Source organism: Pan troglodytes, chromosome 13, assembly GCF_028858775.2.
Source record: "Pan troglodytes isolate AG18354 chromosome 13, NHGRI_mPanTro3-v2.0_pri, whole genome shotgun sequence".
NCBI lineage: Eukaryota > Metazoa > Chordata > Mammalia > Primates > Hominidae > Pan > Pan troglodytes.
Window position 1 is genome coordinate 73,933,519 of NC_072411.2, and position 15,774 is coordinate 73,949,292.

A 15,774-nucleotide genomic window follows, 5' to 3' on the forward strand; every position below is an offset into this window, starting at 1 on the left:
GGTTGGACCGTTATTCTTTTTCACGTCCAGACTGAGCGAATGAAGTTTCAGAAGAAAACTCTGCAAACATCTTCCATGGTCTCTCGGGTCTCCCAGCCTTAGACTGTGACTATACAACATCTTAGAACCTCATAGACTTGAGAGAAATCGGTATTTGTCAATAACTTCAGATGGATGTCTCAAGAATGTAAGTAATTAACTGATTATATGTACATAATCATAAATACATATTAACATCTTAGTCTCTTGACTAGGTCCAGCATAGTCATCTGGAGAAGACAAGGGACTCAGATCTTATTCAAGAAACAAACAAAACATCCTAATCTCAACTTAGAAGAGAAGGAAAGAGACAAGGAACTAAGCTTTATTTGGTTCTGCATAGTTTACATGTTATTTTATTTAATCTTTAGAACATCCCTATGTGCTAGGTGTCATTATCCCTTCTTAGACAGATGAGAAAACAGGCTCCAAAAGTAAACACCTGAGATCAAAAGGTTTCAAATGAGGATTCAAACCCAGGTTAGACTACAAATCCCATGTAGGCTCCAGGTACACTCTGCTGCCTTCTGGATGAAAAGGAGTTTCATCCAGCTCAAGATGTTCTAGGAACTCTATAGACAGGAGGACATTAAATTGAAAGAATCGGCCGGGCGTAATTACAGTGTCTCACGCCTGTAATCCCAGTACTTTGGGAGGCCATTTACCCCCATATTTAATTACCAATGCTTCAGGCACACTGGCCTTTCTGTTTGTTGAACACATCAAACCCTTTTCTATATCTAAGCTTTGTACGTGTGAGCCCTTTGGAATTCCCTCCACCACTTCACCCTCATTCCTTTTTAGTTCTCAGCTCTTAATATTGCCTCCTAAGGGCCCTTCACTGACCACTCTCTTGAAAAATGATTTAAAAAATGATGGCCCTTCTCATTATTCTGTTTACTTCCTTGGACGTGTCACAATCTGTAGTAAGCTTTTTTTTGTTTGTTTTGTTTTTTGTTTTGTTTTAAGAGACAGGGTCTTACTCTATCACCCAGGCTGGAGTGCAGTAGCATGACCCTAGCTCACTGTAACCTCAGACTCCTGGGCTCACATGATCTTCCTTCCTCAGCCTTCCTAGTAGCTAGGACTACAAGCACAGGCCACCATGCCTGGCTAATTTCTTTTCTTTATTATCTTTTTTTTTTTTTTTTTTTGTAGAGACAGAATCTCACTTTTTTGGCCAGGCTGGTCTCAAACTAGTGGCCTCAAGTGATCCTCCTGCTTCAGCCTCCCAAAGAGGTGGGATTACAGGAATGAGCCAGTGTGCCCAGCCAATCTGTGGGCTTTTTTTTTTTTTCCCCCGAGACTGAGTCTTCCTCTGTCGCCCAGGCTGGAGTGCAATGACACGATCTCGGCTCACTGCAACCTCTGCCTCCTGGGTTCAAGCAATTCTCCCACCTCAGCCTCCCAAGTAGCTGGGATTACAGGCGCTCGCCACCACGCCCGGCTAATTTTTGTATTTTTAGTAGAGATGGGGTTTCACCTTGTTGTCCAGGCTGGTCTCGAACTCCTGACCTCGTGGTCTGCTCTGTGGGCTTTTTTAATTGTCTACCTCGCCCCTAGAATGTTAGGTTCTAGGCTGGGCATGGATGGTGGCTCTCATCTGTAATCCCAGCACTTTGGGAGGCCGAGGCAGGTACATCACCTGAGGTCAGGAGTTCGAGACCAGCCTGGCCAACATGATGATACCCCCATCTCTACTAAAAATACAAAAAAAATTTAGCCAGGTGTGGTGGTGCACATCTGTAATCCCAGCTACTCAGGAGGCTGAGGCAGGAGAATTGCTTGAACCTGGGATGCAGTGGTTGCAGTGAGCTGAGACTACGCCATTGCACTCCAGCCTGGGCAACAAGAGCAAAACTCTGTCCCCCACCAAAAAAAAAAAAAAGAATGTGAGGTTCTACCTTCACTGAGGTCCTTTGTATTGTCCCTACCCTCACTAAACAGCTCTATCTTATCTCTATAAAGGTAGAACCTAGTACAGTGCTTAGCCTGGTACATAGTAGGCAATTAAAAGTGTATTGATCCGCCAGGTGCGGTGGCTCACGCCTATAATCCCAGCACTTTGGGAGGCCGAGGAGGGTGGATCACAAAGTCAGGAGACTGAGACCATTCTGGCTAACACAGTGAAACCCTGTCTCTACTAAAAATACAAAAAATTAGCTGGGCGTGGTGGCGGGCGCCTGTAGTCCCAGCTACTCGGGAGGCTGAGGCAGGAGAATGGCGTGAACCTGGGAGGAGGAGCTTGCAGTGAGCCCAGAGACTCCGTCTCAAAAAAAAAAAAAAAAAAAGTGTATTGATTGGTAGTAGAACATCACATGGCATTTAATAACACTAATTTTCTTATCTTTTTATTATTTTTCAATCCTTCTGCTTGATTCAAGGACAAAGTCTCACTATCCTGCTAGTCTGCCTTTAATGCCTAATACTGTTCTTTTTTTTTTAATGAGAACTCTATATAGTTTATGTTAAATACTTTCTAAAGTATTTAGAAAAGGCTGGGCATGGTGGCTCATGCCTGTAATCCCAACACTTTGGGAGGGTGAGGCAGGTGGATCACCTGAGGTCAGGAGTTCGAGACCAGCCTGACCAAGATGGTGAAACCCTGTCTCTACTAAAAACACAAAAATTAGCTAGGCATGTGCCTGTAATCCCAGCTACTCTGGAAGCTGAGGCATGAGAATTGCTTGAACCCGGGAGGCGGAGGCTGCAGTGAGCCAAGATCATGCCACTGCACTCCAGTCTGGGTAACACAGTAAAACTCTGTCTCAATAAATAAATAAATACATACATACATACATACATACATACATAGGTTATCATCTTCAATTTCCATATTTCTGAGGAACTGGTGAAAACCCTCAATTATAATAGCATGGTTAATAAAACTATAGATCCTTTTCTGTGTGTCTCATACTGGGTTTATTCAATCCAAATTATGCTGGGAAATCCTCTTGTAGCTTCAGGCTCTGAATTGCTAAATTCTTACTTTTTAAATTACTCACTTGCTCAAAGCTTAATACATACACATTGAGACTATTTTTATTTTCCTCTTTATTCTTCCCTCAAGTTAACAACCTAGTATTTATCCTTTCATAACTTTCTCAGTGCTCATTAAATCATACACAAACATATTATATGTAAACATACATGAAATGACTTTGTTTTACAAATCAGAATCATGCTATATATACTTATTTGCATCTTTCTCACTTAATAGTACATTGCAAAATTTCTCTAAATTGGTGGTCTAGGCCTAACTCATTCTTTTTAGTATCTGCATAACTTTCATAGTATAGTTATTCCATAAGTCTTCTACCACTCCTCTTTAATATAATAGCTTTTTTTTTTTTTTTTTTTTTTGAGACAGAGTCTCACTCTGTCACCCAGGCTGGAGTGCAGTGGTGCACATGGCTCACTGCAGCCTCAACCTCCTAGGCTTAGGTGATCCTCCCACCTCAGCCTCCCAAGTAACTGGGACTATAGGCTCATGCCACCACCACACCCAGCTAGGTTTTTGTATTTTTTGTAGAGATGGGGTTTTGCCACGTTGCCCAGGCTGTTTTTTTTTTTCTTTTTTGAGGAAAAATTCAGTGCTGCAGTTAACCTTGTACATATATATTCTTTTTTTTTGTTTTGAGACAGAGTTTCGCTCTGTCGCCCAGGCTGGAGTGCAGTGGCGCGATCTCGGCTCACTGCAACCTCAGCCTCCCAGGTTCACGCCATTCTCCTGCCTCAGCCTCCCGAGTAGCTGGGACTACAGGCGCCCGCCACCATGCCCGGCTAATTTTTTTGTATTTTTTGTAGAGACAGGGTTTCAGCATGTTAGCCAGGATGGTCTCAATCTCCTGACCTTGTGATCCGCCCACCTCGGCCTCCCAAAGTGCTGGGATTACAGGCATGAGCCACCACATCTTGCCCTATATTCTTATATTTTTACAAATATTTTTATTTCTCTGGGATAAATAATCCAAAAGAAAATACCATTGTTTGTTCAAATGATATTTTCTTTTTATTTTAAACCATTGCCAGCTTGCTTTTCAGAGTCTTTGTTTCCACAAATACTGTATCACCCTTTAATACTTGATGATCTTATTGTTACTCTAATATTGTGGTACACTTTCCACACTTTTGGAAACACAGCCCTAATGTATATTTCAACAAAGAGTAAGGGTCTCCTGCTAAAAGCCCTGCTTTATTCCCTTCTCAGCTCCAGGCTACTGTCAAAAATAAGTAAATAAAATACATAAACTATTTGAATAAAAGAACATATCTTTCTATTAAAAATAAATATTATTGTAAAAACCCTAAGAAGGAATCGCCCTTTGCTTTACATTAACAGTATCTTCTCCTCTTTATTCTCTAACCTAAAATAAGACAGGAAAAAAGCACATTTTCATAATTTTGTATGGGATACGATCTTCATTGTTACATTGGTGATAATGAAAAAAGAACAAAATTAAAATAATATTTGAGGTCTACATTTCAGTAAATTTTTGATCTGGCAAATATAGTTGCAGTCTTAACATATATTGCCTTTATTATACAACACACCAGCAAACAAAAGAAGCCTATTAACTAAAAAGAGAGAGAGATTAAAAAATAATTCATTTAAATGTTTTTGATAAATCTACTTTGCCACAAGGGACAGACAAAATTAACTCTTCATTTAGAAATTTGTCAGACTTATAACAAATGGCCTGTGATGTTCCTGCTGTCCCACCTCACCTTCTTCTTCACTGCTTCTATTGTCTCCTTTTGCTACTGTACACTGCTGATGTAGCTAAATTGAATCAATGACAGTGTGTGGGTGAGAGAGGTTAAAAGAAAAAAGGGATAAATCAAGAAATGACAGTTGTAAGGGTGGTAATGGTAAAATCTTAGCTTAAACCAGTTGTAAAATTACAGCACAGCCTAACACATAAGAATTCATTTGTTGTACTCCAATTTCATGAACTTGGCAGAGTGGAGGTGGGCAGAAAAAGGCAGAATCTTAGTGCATACTGTTGTTGTTGATGTTTTTTAACTAATAGAAACATAGCTCATCAAAACTTGAGAAGCAATGAACACCACAGGAAAAATGAACCTATTTCCCTATATTCAAAATAATAATGCTTTACTCTTATAAAGCCCTTCTTATGAACTCCCACACCAATTCTCATACAATTTCACTAAACATAGATATATAAATAAGTCAGTTGCCACTTTCTTTTCTTTTTTCCTTTTTTTTTTTTTTTTTTGGAGACAAAGTCTTGTTCTGTCACCCATGCTGGAGTGCAGTGGTATAATGATAACTCATTGTAACCTCGAACTTCTGGGCTCAAGTGATCCTCCCATCTCAGCTTCCAGAGCAGCTAGGACCACAGGCATGTACCACCACACCCAGCTAAATCTATATACATATATTTGTAGCCATGGAATCTCGCTTTGTTGCCCAGGCTGGTCTTGAACTCCTGGCCTCAAGTGATCCTCCCACCTCAGCCTCGCAAAGCACTGGGATTACAGGTATGAGCTGCCGCACCCAGCTGATATACCAGTACTTTCAAATAAGAATATATATATATTTTTTTAATTATTATTTTTTTTGAGACAGTGAGTCTTGCTCTGTCGCCCAGGCTGAGGTGCAGTGGCACAATCTCGGCTCACTGCAACCCCCGCTTCCCGGGTTCAAGCGATTCTCCTGCCTCAGCTTCCCTAGTAGCTGAGATTACAGGCGTGCGCCACCACACCTGGCTAATTTTTTATATTTTTTATAGAGACAGGGTTTCACCATGTTGCCCAGGCTGGTCTCAAACGCCTGACCTCAAGTGATCCACCCACCTCAGCCTCCCAAATTGCTGGGATTACAGGTGTGAGCCACCACACCCAGCCATTTTATTGTTTTACAAATGACTTTTGACCCATGGCTCAAAAGTTTAACAAAATATTCTTACTTCAAAGTAGGAATTTTTATTGACTATTTGTGAACTTAAACAGTTAATGCCACAGATCTACATTTTACAAAGAGTTTTCAACTGTACTCTAAAATTTAAAATTACATCTCTTTATAGTCTTTAAGTAGCTCAGATAATTCTAAACTCAAGTGACCCCAAAATCCTCCCCAAACTAAATCATACTAATAACAGAATAATCTACATTTTAACCTTTAATTATATCCTTCTTGTGAAACTCCTACTTTAAACTTTCATGGGACCATTCTCCCTATTTCCCCTCCTCCTCCTTCCTACTTCAATTGGAGATATCACTTATAAATCAGCCCCTGATCCTCTGCCTTGCTTTATATTTAATACTTTTAACTACAAGGAATTCATCTACCACCTGCACAAATTTGTATCTGTCCAAATCCAACTTTAACTTAGTGAGATACATTTGTTTAGCAACCAAACTAACCCCATCCCCCCAAAAAATATTATCCAAATAGATGCCTTATCAATTAACACCTATCCTTAAACTGACAGGTTCACTACTTCTTCCCTTACTTCCATATTAAATACCAAATTCGATAGATTCTTCCCTTACATCGCTGGTATTGTCCTTGCTTTTCATTTCCCCAGCCATCAACCACTCTAGGTCATTAATTCTCAAAAGTATTACTTCAGTAGCCTCTCAGCTTATCACCTAAGCTACTTCCAATCTCTTCATACTTTATCCAACATACACAAAAAGCTGCCAGAATTCACCACTTCAATTTGCCTACTCAGAAACCCACAGTGGCTCCCTACTGTTTCAAATCCAAATTCCTTGGCTAACTATTCTAGACAGTTACAGTGTAAAGAAACTTTTTAAATTTCATCACCTAAGTAACCAGATTTTTTTTTAACTTCTTAACACTCTGCCATTATCCCCTGACATACCTCTGTCTTTCAAAAGTCACCCCATTTCAATATCCTACCAGTAGTATAATGTAAGGGTTAAGGGTATGGGCTCTGGAATTTGATTTGAATCTGGCTCTACCACATAGTCTGAATTAATTGACATTAATTTAACCTCATCTATGTAACAAGGATATTAAACCTGCTTCATAAAGTTGTTATGAAAACTAACATTAATATCCTTAAAGCACTAGGCCAATCTCAAGCACACTCTAAATGATCAATAAATGTTAGCCATTGTCAATATTATTACACAGCCACTATGATGTAAGAAGCCAATCTGATTGCTCTACCACAGGCTATGCATTTGCCTTCACTATTCTTGATTCCACAAACCATGAGAGATGGAATGGGCCTGAGAGAGCAGCTAGTCCAATCACATGTCCATCAGCATTTAGGTCTTGGCTCTGTTGTCTCTCTTGATATTCGACTTGGTGTCTGCTACTGAACAGTACTGTATTGAATAAAAGTGCATGGTACACAGCAAATAATCCTTTGTAAATATTTGTTGGGTAAATATGTTAAGTGCTAAAGAAATACACGGTTAGCATGTATTTTTGTCTTCTATTATAGCTAAAATATTAATCAACTATATGCATCTATAAAACTGTTTCATAAAACTGTTTCTAAACAGTACTGCAAAGCTTCAAATAACTATAGTTTGAAGTATTCAAGCCAGGAATAAAAATCTTTTACTTGGTAACTATCCTCAAATTGATCCAACTAGCAATACTGTATTGTGTGTGTGTGTGTGTGTGTGTGTGTGTGTGTGTGTGTGTGTGTGTGTGAAACAAGGTCTTGCTCTGTTGCCAGGCTGGAGTGCAGTGGTATGATCTTGGCTTACTGCAACCTCTGCCTCCTAGGATCAAGCAATCCTCCTACCTCAGCTACCTGAGTAGCTGGGACCACAGATGGATGCCACCAGGTGTGGCTAATTTTTAAAATTTTTTGCAGAGACGAGGTCTCACTATATTGCTCAGGTTGGTCTTGAATTCCTGGGCTCAAGTGATCCTCTAGCCTCAGCCTCCCAAAGTGCTGAGATTACAGGTGTGAGCTACTGCACTCAGCCTATATTGTTATCTTTCTTGCTGCGTTAGGCCTTTCTGAAGGTGAGTATTTACATTCTATCACTCTCTTATCTATCAATAATGCTTGTGTCAATGTTTCATACTTAGTGCTAAATAAGCAGTTATGAATTCCACAAATTTTCAATATAAAAATAAAGGCATCATCAAAATAATGTGTAAAAAGATAATGACGATATGCAAAACAGTAAATGAAAAGCTAAGATTTAAAAGTTGTCAAAGAAGCGGCCAGGCATGGTGGCTCACGCCTGTAATCCCAGCACTTTGGGAGGCTGAGGCGCACAGATCACGAGGTCAGGAGATCAAGACCATCCTGGCTAACACGGTGAAACCCTGTCTCTACTAAAAATACAAAAAATTAGCCGGGTGTGGTGGTACATGCCTGTAATCCCAGCTACTCGGAGGCAAGAGAATTGCTTGAACCCCGGAGGCAGAAGTTGCAGTGAGCCAAGATCACGCCAGTGCATTCCAGCCTGGGCGACAGAGCGAGAATCCATCTCAAAAAAAAAAAAAAGTTGTCAAAGAGCTAGGGACAGTCCTGGCCATTCTCCTCATACCTCCAACCCACCTCTACCCCCACTCAAAAACAAAAAACAAATCCATACAGAATCACAGTATATTTTTTTCCCATAGAATTTTTAAAGCTAGAAAGACCTCAATTCCCATTCCTTTATGTCCCACTGAGTCCCACATGAGAAGTTGAAACTCAGGAAGGCCAGATTATTAGCCTAAGGGTACAAGAACCAGATAAATGCAGGGCTGGGAATTAACTCCGTATTCCTAGGCAGTACTCAGATACCTAGGCAGTATTCTTTTCACTACATCATGCAGCATTTCAACTCATTTCTTCCGCATCTACTTAGTCTAGAACATAAAATTAACTATATCACATGAACTCTTCACAAAACAATTGACTATAATCACATGGTATGGTGAATACCGATATATTTTTGGCTATTTTCAAGAATGCCTGCAAGGAATAAAGGTTTCAAGTCATAAATGGACCATTTCTGTTATTATAATTACTTCTGTTCTGGAAAAAAATACTTCCCTTATCAGATATTATGACCTTTAAGATTCCCATTTTCACAAATTATTTTTCATAAACTACACATATGTATGCTCAACTATGCAGCGTCTTACCCAACAATAGCTTAAGCAAACCACATATCTCAGATAAAAATGTCATCTATTCCAGGCTCATCAGCATATGTTAGAATCTGTTCCTAAAATAGACTCATAGACTTTTGGAATGGGAAGGAACCTTGGAGATCACCTCTCATTTCACAGAGGAAAATAATACACAGCAGGGACCTGCCCAAGGTCAAAGTGTCTTCATAAGAACCCAGGTCCAGAATAGAAAGTTGTCAAAAGATTTCAGAGAGAAATGCAATATTTGGTGAAACACCTTAGCTTGCCTCCCTTTACATCTACTTTTTTTTTTTTTTTTTTTTTTTTGAGACAGTCTCTCTCTGTCCCCAGGCTGGAGTGCAGTGGCACGATCTCGACTCACTGCAAGCTCCGCTTCCCGGGTTAACGCCATTCTCCTGCCTCAGCCTCCCAAGTAGCTGGGACTACAGGCGCCCACCACCACGCCCGGCTAATTTTTTGTACTTTTAGTAGAGACGGGGTTTCACCGTGTTAGCCAGGATGGTCTCGATCTCCTGACCTCATGGTCCACCCGCCTCGGCCTCCCAAAATACTGGGATTACAGGCGTGAGCCACCGCGCCCGGCCTACATCTACTTCTTAAGTACAATTTCCTGCATAGGAAACTTTTGAAATTTAAGAAAAGAAAGCAAAACAAAAAACTAAGCCAACCTTTTTTTTTTTTCTTTTCTTTTCTTTTTAAGTCTACAGCCAAGTCACTGATTCTAAAAGCTTAGAAGTTAAGGTAGACCATTGCAAGAATCTTAAGAGGTAACATTTTGGGGTAAAATCCCCAAAGGCTTAAGGATACAATGTAAGTAAGACACACAAATTAAGAATAGCTATAATATTCTTATCTCTGTAACAAATTACATGGAGGATAGCTCATAAGTAGGAAAACTTTGTAAACATGCAACTTTCAAGGAAGAGAATTTTAGTCATCATACCTATTAACTATACAAGAATGCGAATACATTTTGAAATTTTATCTTGGTTCTGTGCTTAAGCCGGAAATTTTTTTTCAAAATATATATCTTAAGTCATGTAAAAAAAAAAAAGCAGTAACTTGAGGAAAACCTTTTATCGACCCTTAATTAAAAGAAGGCCTTAAATCAAACCTTATTAAGAGAAGTATAAGCTATATTGTCCGGTCATGTTTGAAAGAATACATGAAAACTGAACATCCCTCAAAGTTAAGGCATGAATAGGACTAAGGACATGTACGTTTTTTGTTTTTGCAATGAAAGGCACACTATGCAAGCCAATTTACCTGTAGAAATATGTTTCTTAACTCATGAGGATCCCCTCGCTTAGTTGTCTGCACCTGTAAGCAAAAAAGAAAAAAAAGCCAGTTAATGCTTCACTAGAGACCACACAATCTCTTCAGATTAGAGTTCACATGGCTAACAATCAATGCTCCTATCTTTTATCATTTAGTTTTAAACAAACTAAAAGCCCTAATTGCTGATAAGAACTGTCAAACTGGATAACTGTGACTAGAGGGCAGAAAAACAGGTGCGAATAGCCTAAGATACAGCAAAGCTACCGGACAGTGCTTCCTCTGGACTGGAAAGGGAAGGCAATGAGGATCTTTTACTTTATTCCACATCTACTAGCAACACAGTAGTAACCACCCACCTTCAAATCAAGAAGCTAACAAGAGTAGATCAACAGGAAAGTTAAATCACCCAAATTAATCACTTGGCCTAGCAGCCTTTCTCCATAAAAAGCAAACCCAACATGTAATTATCTCCGCGTCCCTCTCCCCATCCAACCTAAAATATGAGAGCTGCCACAAACACAAATACTTTCGATACCCTGCAATCTGCAACGCAAAAGCCAACCACTGCCCTCGGCCTTATTGAGGCCCCAAATTACTCAATACTTACTCCCTCCCCCACCGCAATTCACTGATACCCTAGGTATCCCCAGCTTTACTTGCCACTTCCTCCCACACCCTTCCTGATGCCCTCCAACTCCGGACTCACAATCCCATGCACCTAGGACAGGACATTACTCTTCCTTCACTGACCCGTGTTACCGTACAAGCCACTTCAACTCACAATCCCTCCTCCTTCCCCTCCCCCAGCCGGGCATCCCCTCCTCCGGTCCAAGCCCCGCACAGCTCTCCCCGCAGCGAGCCGGAGCCCCAGGACAAGCTATCTAAGACCTAGACAATGAATGAAATGGGAAGCAGTGGGGGGCTGCAGGCAGGGCGCTCGGAATGTCTCTTATGCAATAAAAGCAGCAGCAGAGAGTTGGAGTCACCTTGACCGCCATGCTGTGCTCGGAAGCCGGGGACGAGCGAGTGAGCGAGCAGGGCCGAGCTGTCAGGGCGCGCGCGCGCCGTCTCCCCGGCCGCGCCCGCCCTCCCTCTCGCCGGCGCCCGCCCTCCCTCTCGCCGGCGCCGCGCGCGTCCCTATGCAAATGAACTCGGGGCGCGCCGCGTGCGGAAAGCGGCCCGGCGTCCCGGCCAGAAAGGCAGTTGGTCCAGGGCCGGCCGGCCGGGCGGAGGAGGGGGACGCGCCTCCCACGGGGAAAACAAGCGCGACCCATGGGATCCTGACGCGCCGCGTGGTTGCCACAGCTAGGTCGCCGCCAGGAAAGCCCCAGGTTTCCTAAGGCCTCTTAGTGGGTGTGGCTTTGGGCACCGACCAGCCAAAGTCGTTTTCCCCGAGGCTTAAAGGAACATTTGGGGCCTATACTGAGCAAGGTTCCGACGGATCAAAGAGCACTTCCCATTAATAACAATGAATTAATGACAACTGATGGCAAATACTGACAAAAAAAGATTGGGAACCACTCATTCTAGGGAAAACCTAAGTAAACATAATTTGAGAAATATGCTCCTAAATTGGCATGGGACGAATACGCTGAATTTATTTTTGCTTTGCGTGCTATTACAACGGTTTATTAGCAGACTCGCTCCACTTTCCTAATCACCCAAATCCTGTGTGCAATGAGAAAAAAACTCTATTTGCCTTTGACAGGGCTGGCAATGAATCGCTTGCCCATACATGAACAGAAAGTAATTCTCCGTTCGATTTCTAGCCCTACCTAAGAAGTAGAAGAAGCAGTAACTCTATCTTGAACCAAAACAATGTTTCTAAACCCGTCTTGCCAATATCACTGTATTAGGCTACATATTGATTCAAACATGTATGGGCATCCATTATATGCCTGACATGGTCCTGCTTGTAAAAAAACGCAAATAACCTATAGCCCCCACCCTCTAGGGGCTTACAGATGGTCAATGCTTCTCCACAACCCCAATCACATGTGTATTGTGTGTATGTGTGTCTGTGTGTGTGTGTTGAGACTGAGTCTCGCTCTGTCGCCCAGGCTGGAGTGCAGTGGCACCATCTTGACTCACTGCAACGTCCACTTCCCAGGTTAAGAGATTCTCTTGCCTTGGCCTCCCGAGTAGCTGGGATTACAGGCACCCGCCACGACGCCCAGTTAATTTTTTGTATTTTTAGTAGAGACAGGGTTTCACTGTGTTGGCCAGGTTTGTCTCAAACTTCTGACCTCTGGTGATCCGCCCACCTCGGCTTCCCAAAGTGCTGGGATTACAGGCGTGAGCCACCGCGCCCGACCCTGTGTGTGTTTTCATTTTTAATTTTTTGAGACGGAGTCTCGCTCTATCGCCCAGGCTGGAGTGCAGTGGCGCCATCTTGGCTCACTGCAACCTCTGCCTCCTGGGTTCAAGCAATTCTCCTGCCTCAGCCTCCCAAGTAGCTGGGATTACAGGTGCACGCCACCATGCCCGGCTAATTTTGTATTTTTAGTAGCTATGGGGTTTCGCCCAAGCCACTTATAATTAGACACTAGATAAATGACACACTTTAGGTCTTCTCTATACTGTACAACTATTCTCCCTATATGAACATTTGCTGTCATTGAAATAAGTTCTCGTTTTGGTGGAAATGGAAGAGAGGGGTATCAAAAATCAGAAGAAATAGTTGTACTCCTGCAGTTATGTCTTTTCCTGAACTGTCTTCCTCACAGCCTGACTCTAAATCCTATAAATTATGCAGTGGAGATGATGGTGATCTTATTTTTGGACCACAGCCTTCTTTATTCCCTTGGTGAAGCAATAACAAACAGTTTTCTTTTCAGTGAATTTTGGAAGGAATTCATGGAATGAGCTGCTCTAGACATATACGGCTGTGAGTACTCTATCACTATACTAATTATGTATAACCTGGTATTTAGTAGGACACTATATAATCAGATGGAGGATTGAACTAGATGAGCTTTAATGCTTCTTCAAACACTCTAATTTCATGATTTAAAAGGAGCCAAATTTTAGTTAATAAACATTCATTGAGTGCCTTGCGTTTGTGTAAAACATGTGTTGCGGCCGGGTGCAGTGGCTCACGCCTGTAATCCCAGCACTTTGGGAGGCCAAGGCGGGCGGATCACAAGGTCAGGAGTTCAAGACCAGCCTGTCCAATGTGGTGAAACCCCCTCTCTACAAAAATACAAAAATTAGCCGAGTGTGGTGGCGTGAACCTGTAGTCCCAGCTACTCAGGAGGCTGAGACAGAAGAATCTCTTGAGGCCAGGCACGGTGGCTCACACTTGTAATCCTAGTGCTTTGGGAGGCCAAGGCGGGTGGATTGCCTGAGCTCAGGAGTTCAAGACCAGCCTGGGCAACACAGTGAACCCTGTCTCTACTAAAATACAAAAAAATTAGCCAGGTGTGGTGGTGTGCATCTGTAGTCCCAGCCACTCGGGAGGCTGAGACAGGAGAATTGCTAGAACCCGGAAGGTGGAGGTTGAAGTGAGCTGAGATTGTGCCACTGCACTCCAGCCTGGGCAACAGAGCGAGACTCTGTCTCTCGAAAAAAAAAAAAAAAAAAAAAAAGCCCGGGCGCAGTGGCTTATGCCTGTAATCCCAGCACTTTGGGAGGCAGAGGTGGGTGGATCACCTGAGGTCGGGAGTTCGAGACCAGCCTGACTAACAAGGAAGAAACTCCATCTCTACTAAAAAAAAAAAAAAAAAAAAAAAAAAATTAGCCAGGCGTGTGGCTCATGCCTGTAATCCCAGCTACTCGGGAGGCTGAGGCAGGAGAATTGCTTGAACCTGGGAGGTGGTGGTTGTGGTGAGCCGAGATCATGCCATTGCACTCCATCCTGAGCAATAAGCGCAAAACTCCGTCTCAAAAAAAAAAGAAGAAGAAGAATCCCTTGAACCCAAAAGGCAGAGGTTGCAGTGAGCCAAGATCACACCACTGCACTCCAGCCTGAGCGACAGAGCAAGACTCTGTCTCAAAAAAAAAAAAAAAACAAAACAAAAAACAAACTTGTGTTGCAGCTACAGGAAACATAAGAGAAATAGCATCGTTCCCAAAGTATAGAGAATATTTTACCGAGGCAAGTGCTACCATTCTTTGTTTTTTCTTTTTTTTTTTTTTTTTTTTGAGACGTAGTTTAACTCTTGTTGCCTAGGCTGGAGTGCAATGGCATGATCTTGGTTCACCGCAACCTCCACCTCCTGGGTTCAAGCAATTCTCCTGCCTCAGCCTCCCAAGTAGCTGGGATTACAGGCATATGCTGCCACAATGCCCGGCTAATTTTGTATTTTTAGTAGAGATGGGGTTTCTCCATGTTGGTCAGGCTGGTCTCAAACTCTCGACCTCAGGTGATCTGCCTGCCTTGGCCTCCCAAAGTGCTGGGATTACAGGCGTGAGCCACAGCGCCCAGCTTACTATTCGTTTTTTAATGAATAATGTGAAAAGAATGATATTGAAACCTGTTGTCCTGTGCCAGTGCCCAAGGCAGCTTTAGGTAATGATGGGGTAAAGACTGTGTGGCTTGCCACATATTCTCACTCCAGTCAGAAATATATAACTGGGAGAATAAACATCCTGCCAGGTCCCTCAGCTACCCACCCCTACCCTACCCCTGTCGATTTATTTGGATGCTTTTTGTTTCTCTTCTACTTAGAGGTCAATGAGGAAGAATACTTTGGACCTGATCCAAAGTAAAGAAGAAAGTGTCACTTTAAAAATTGTGTGGGAGAAAAGCAAAGGTCCCAAAATAACCAAAGCAAATTTGAGAAGGAACAAAGTTGGAGGACTTAGACTACCTGGCTCCAAGACTTACTATAAAGCTTAAGAAATTGCTACAGCATAGTGCTGCTGGCCGGCATACGAATTGATAAACAGAACAATGGAACAGAATAGAGAGCCCAGAAATAGATCCAAAATTATAAAGTCATTGGCTCTTTCCCTCTTTCTTTCTTTCTTTCTTTTTTCTTTCTTCCTTCCTTTTTTCTTTCTCTTTTTTTCTTTCTTCTTTCTTTCTCTCTCTCTTTCTTTGTTTTTTTCTTTTCTTTCTTTTCCCTTTTTTTTTTCTTCAAGACAGGATCTCACTCTGTCACCCAGGCTGGAGTGCAGTGGCATGATCATGGCTCACTGCAGCCCTGACCTCCTGGGTTCAAGCAGTCCTCAGACTTAAGCCTCCTGAGTAGCTAGGATCATAGGCATGCACCACCATACCCAGCTAAACTTTTAATTTTTGTAGAGAAAGGGTCTCTCTATGTTACCAGGCTGTTCTTGAACTCCTGGGTTCAAGCAGTCCTCCTGCCTTGGCCTCCCAAAGTGCTGGGATTACAGGTGTGAGT

General features: G+C 42.2%; 1 protein-coding gene across 5 annotated transcripts in view; it reads right to left on the bottom strand.

Moving 5' to 3' along the window:
• SLC25A12 (solute carrier family 25 member 12) overlaps positions 1-15,774 on the bottom strand; it is a 223,182-nt gene that overhangs the window by 97,678 nt on the left and 109,730 nt on the right. For 3 of the 5 annotated variants that reach the window (XM_009443761.5, XM_003949917.6, XM_009443762.5), the window contains exons 1-2: positions 11,413-11,989; positions 10,415-10,468 (exon numbers count right to left, since the gene is read on the bottom strand). In XM_009443761.5, the coding sequence (XP_009442036.3) occupies positions 10,415-10,468; positions 11,413-11,700 (342 nt within the window). In that variant the 5' untranslated portion in view covers positions 11,701-11,989. Of the gene's footprint in view, positions 1-10,414; positions 10,469-11,132; positions 11,214-11,412; positions 11,990-15,774 lie in introns of those variants that run through there. The other 2 variants (XM_063790577.1, XM_009443763.4) reach the window with 2 other exon arrangements.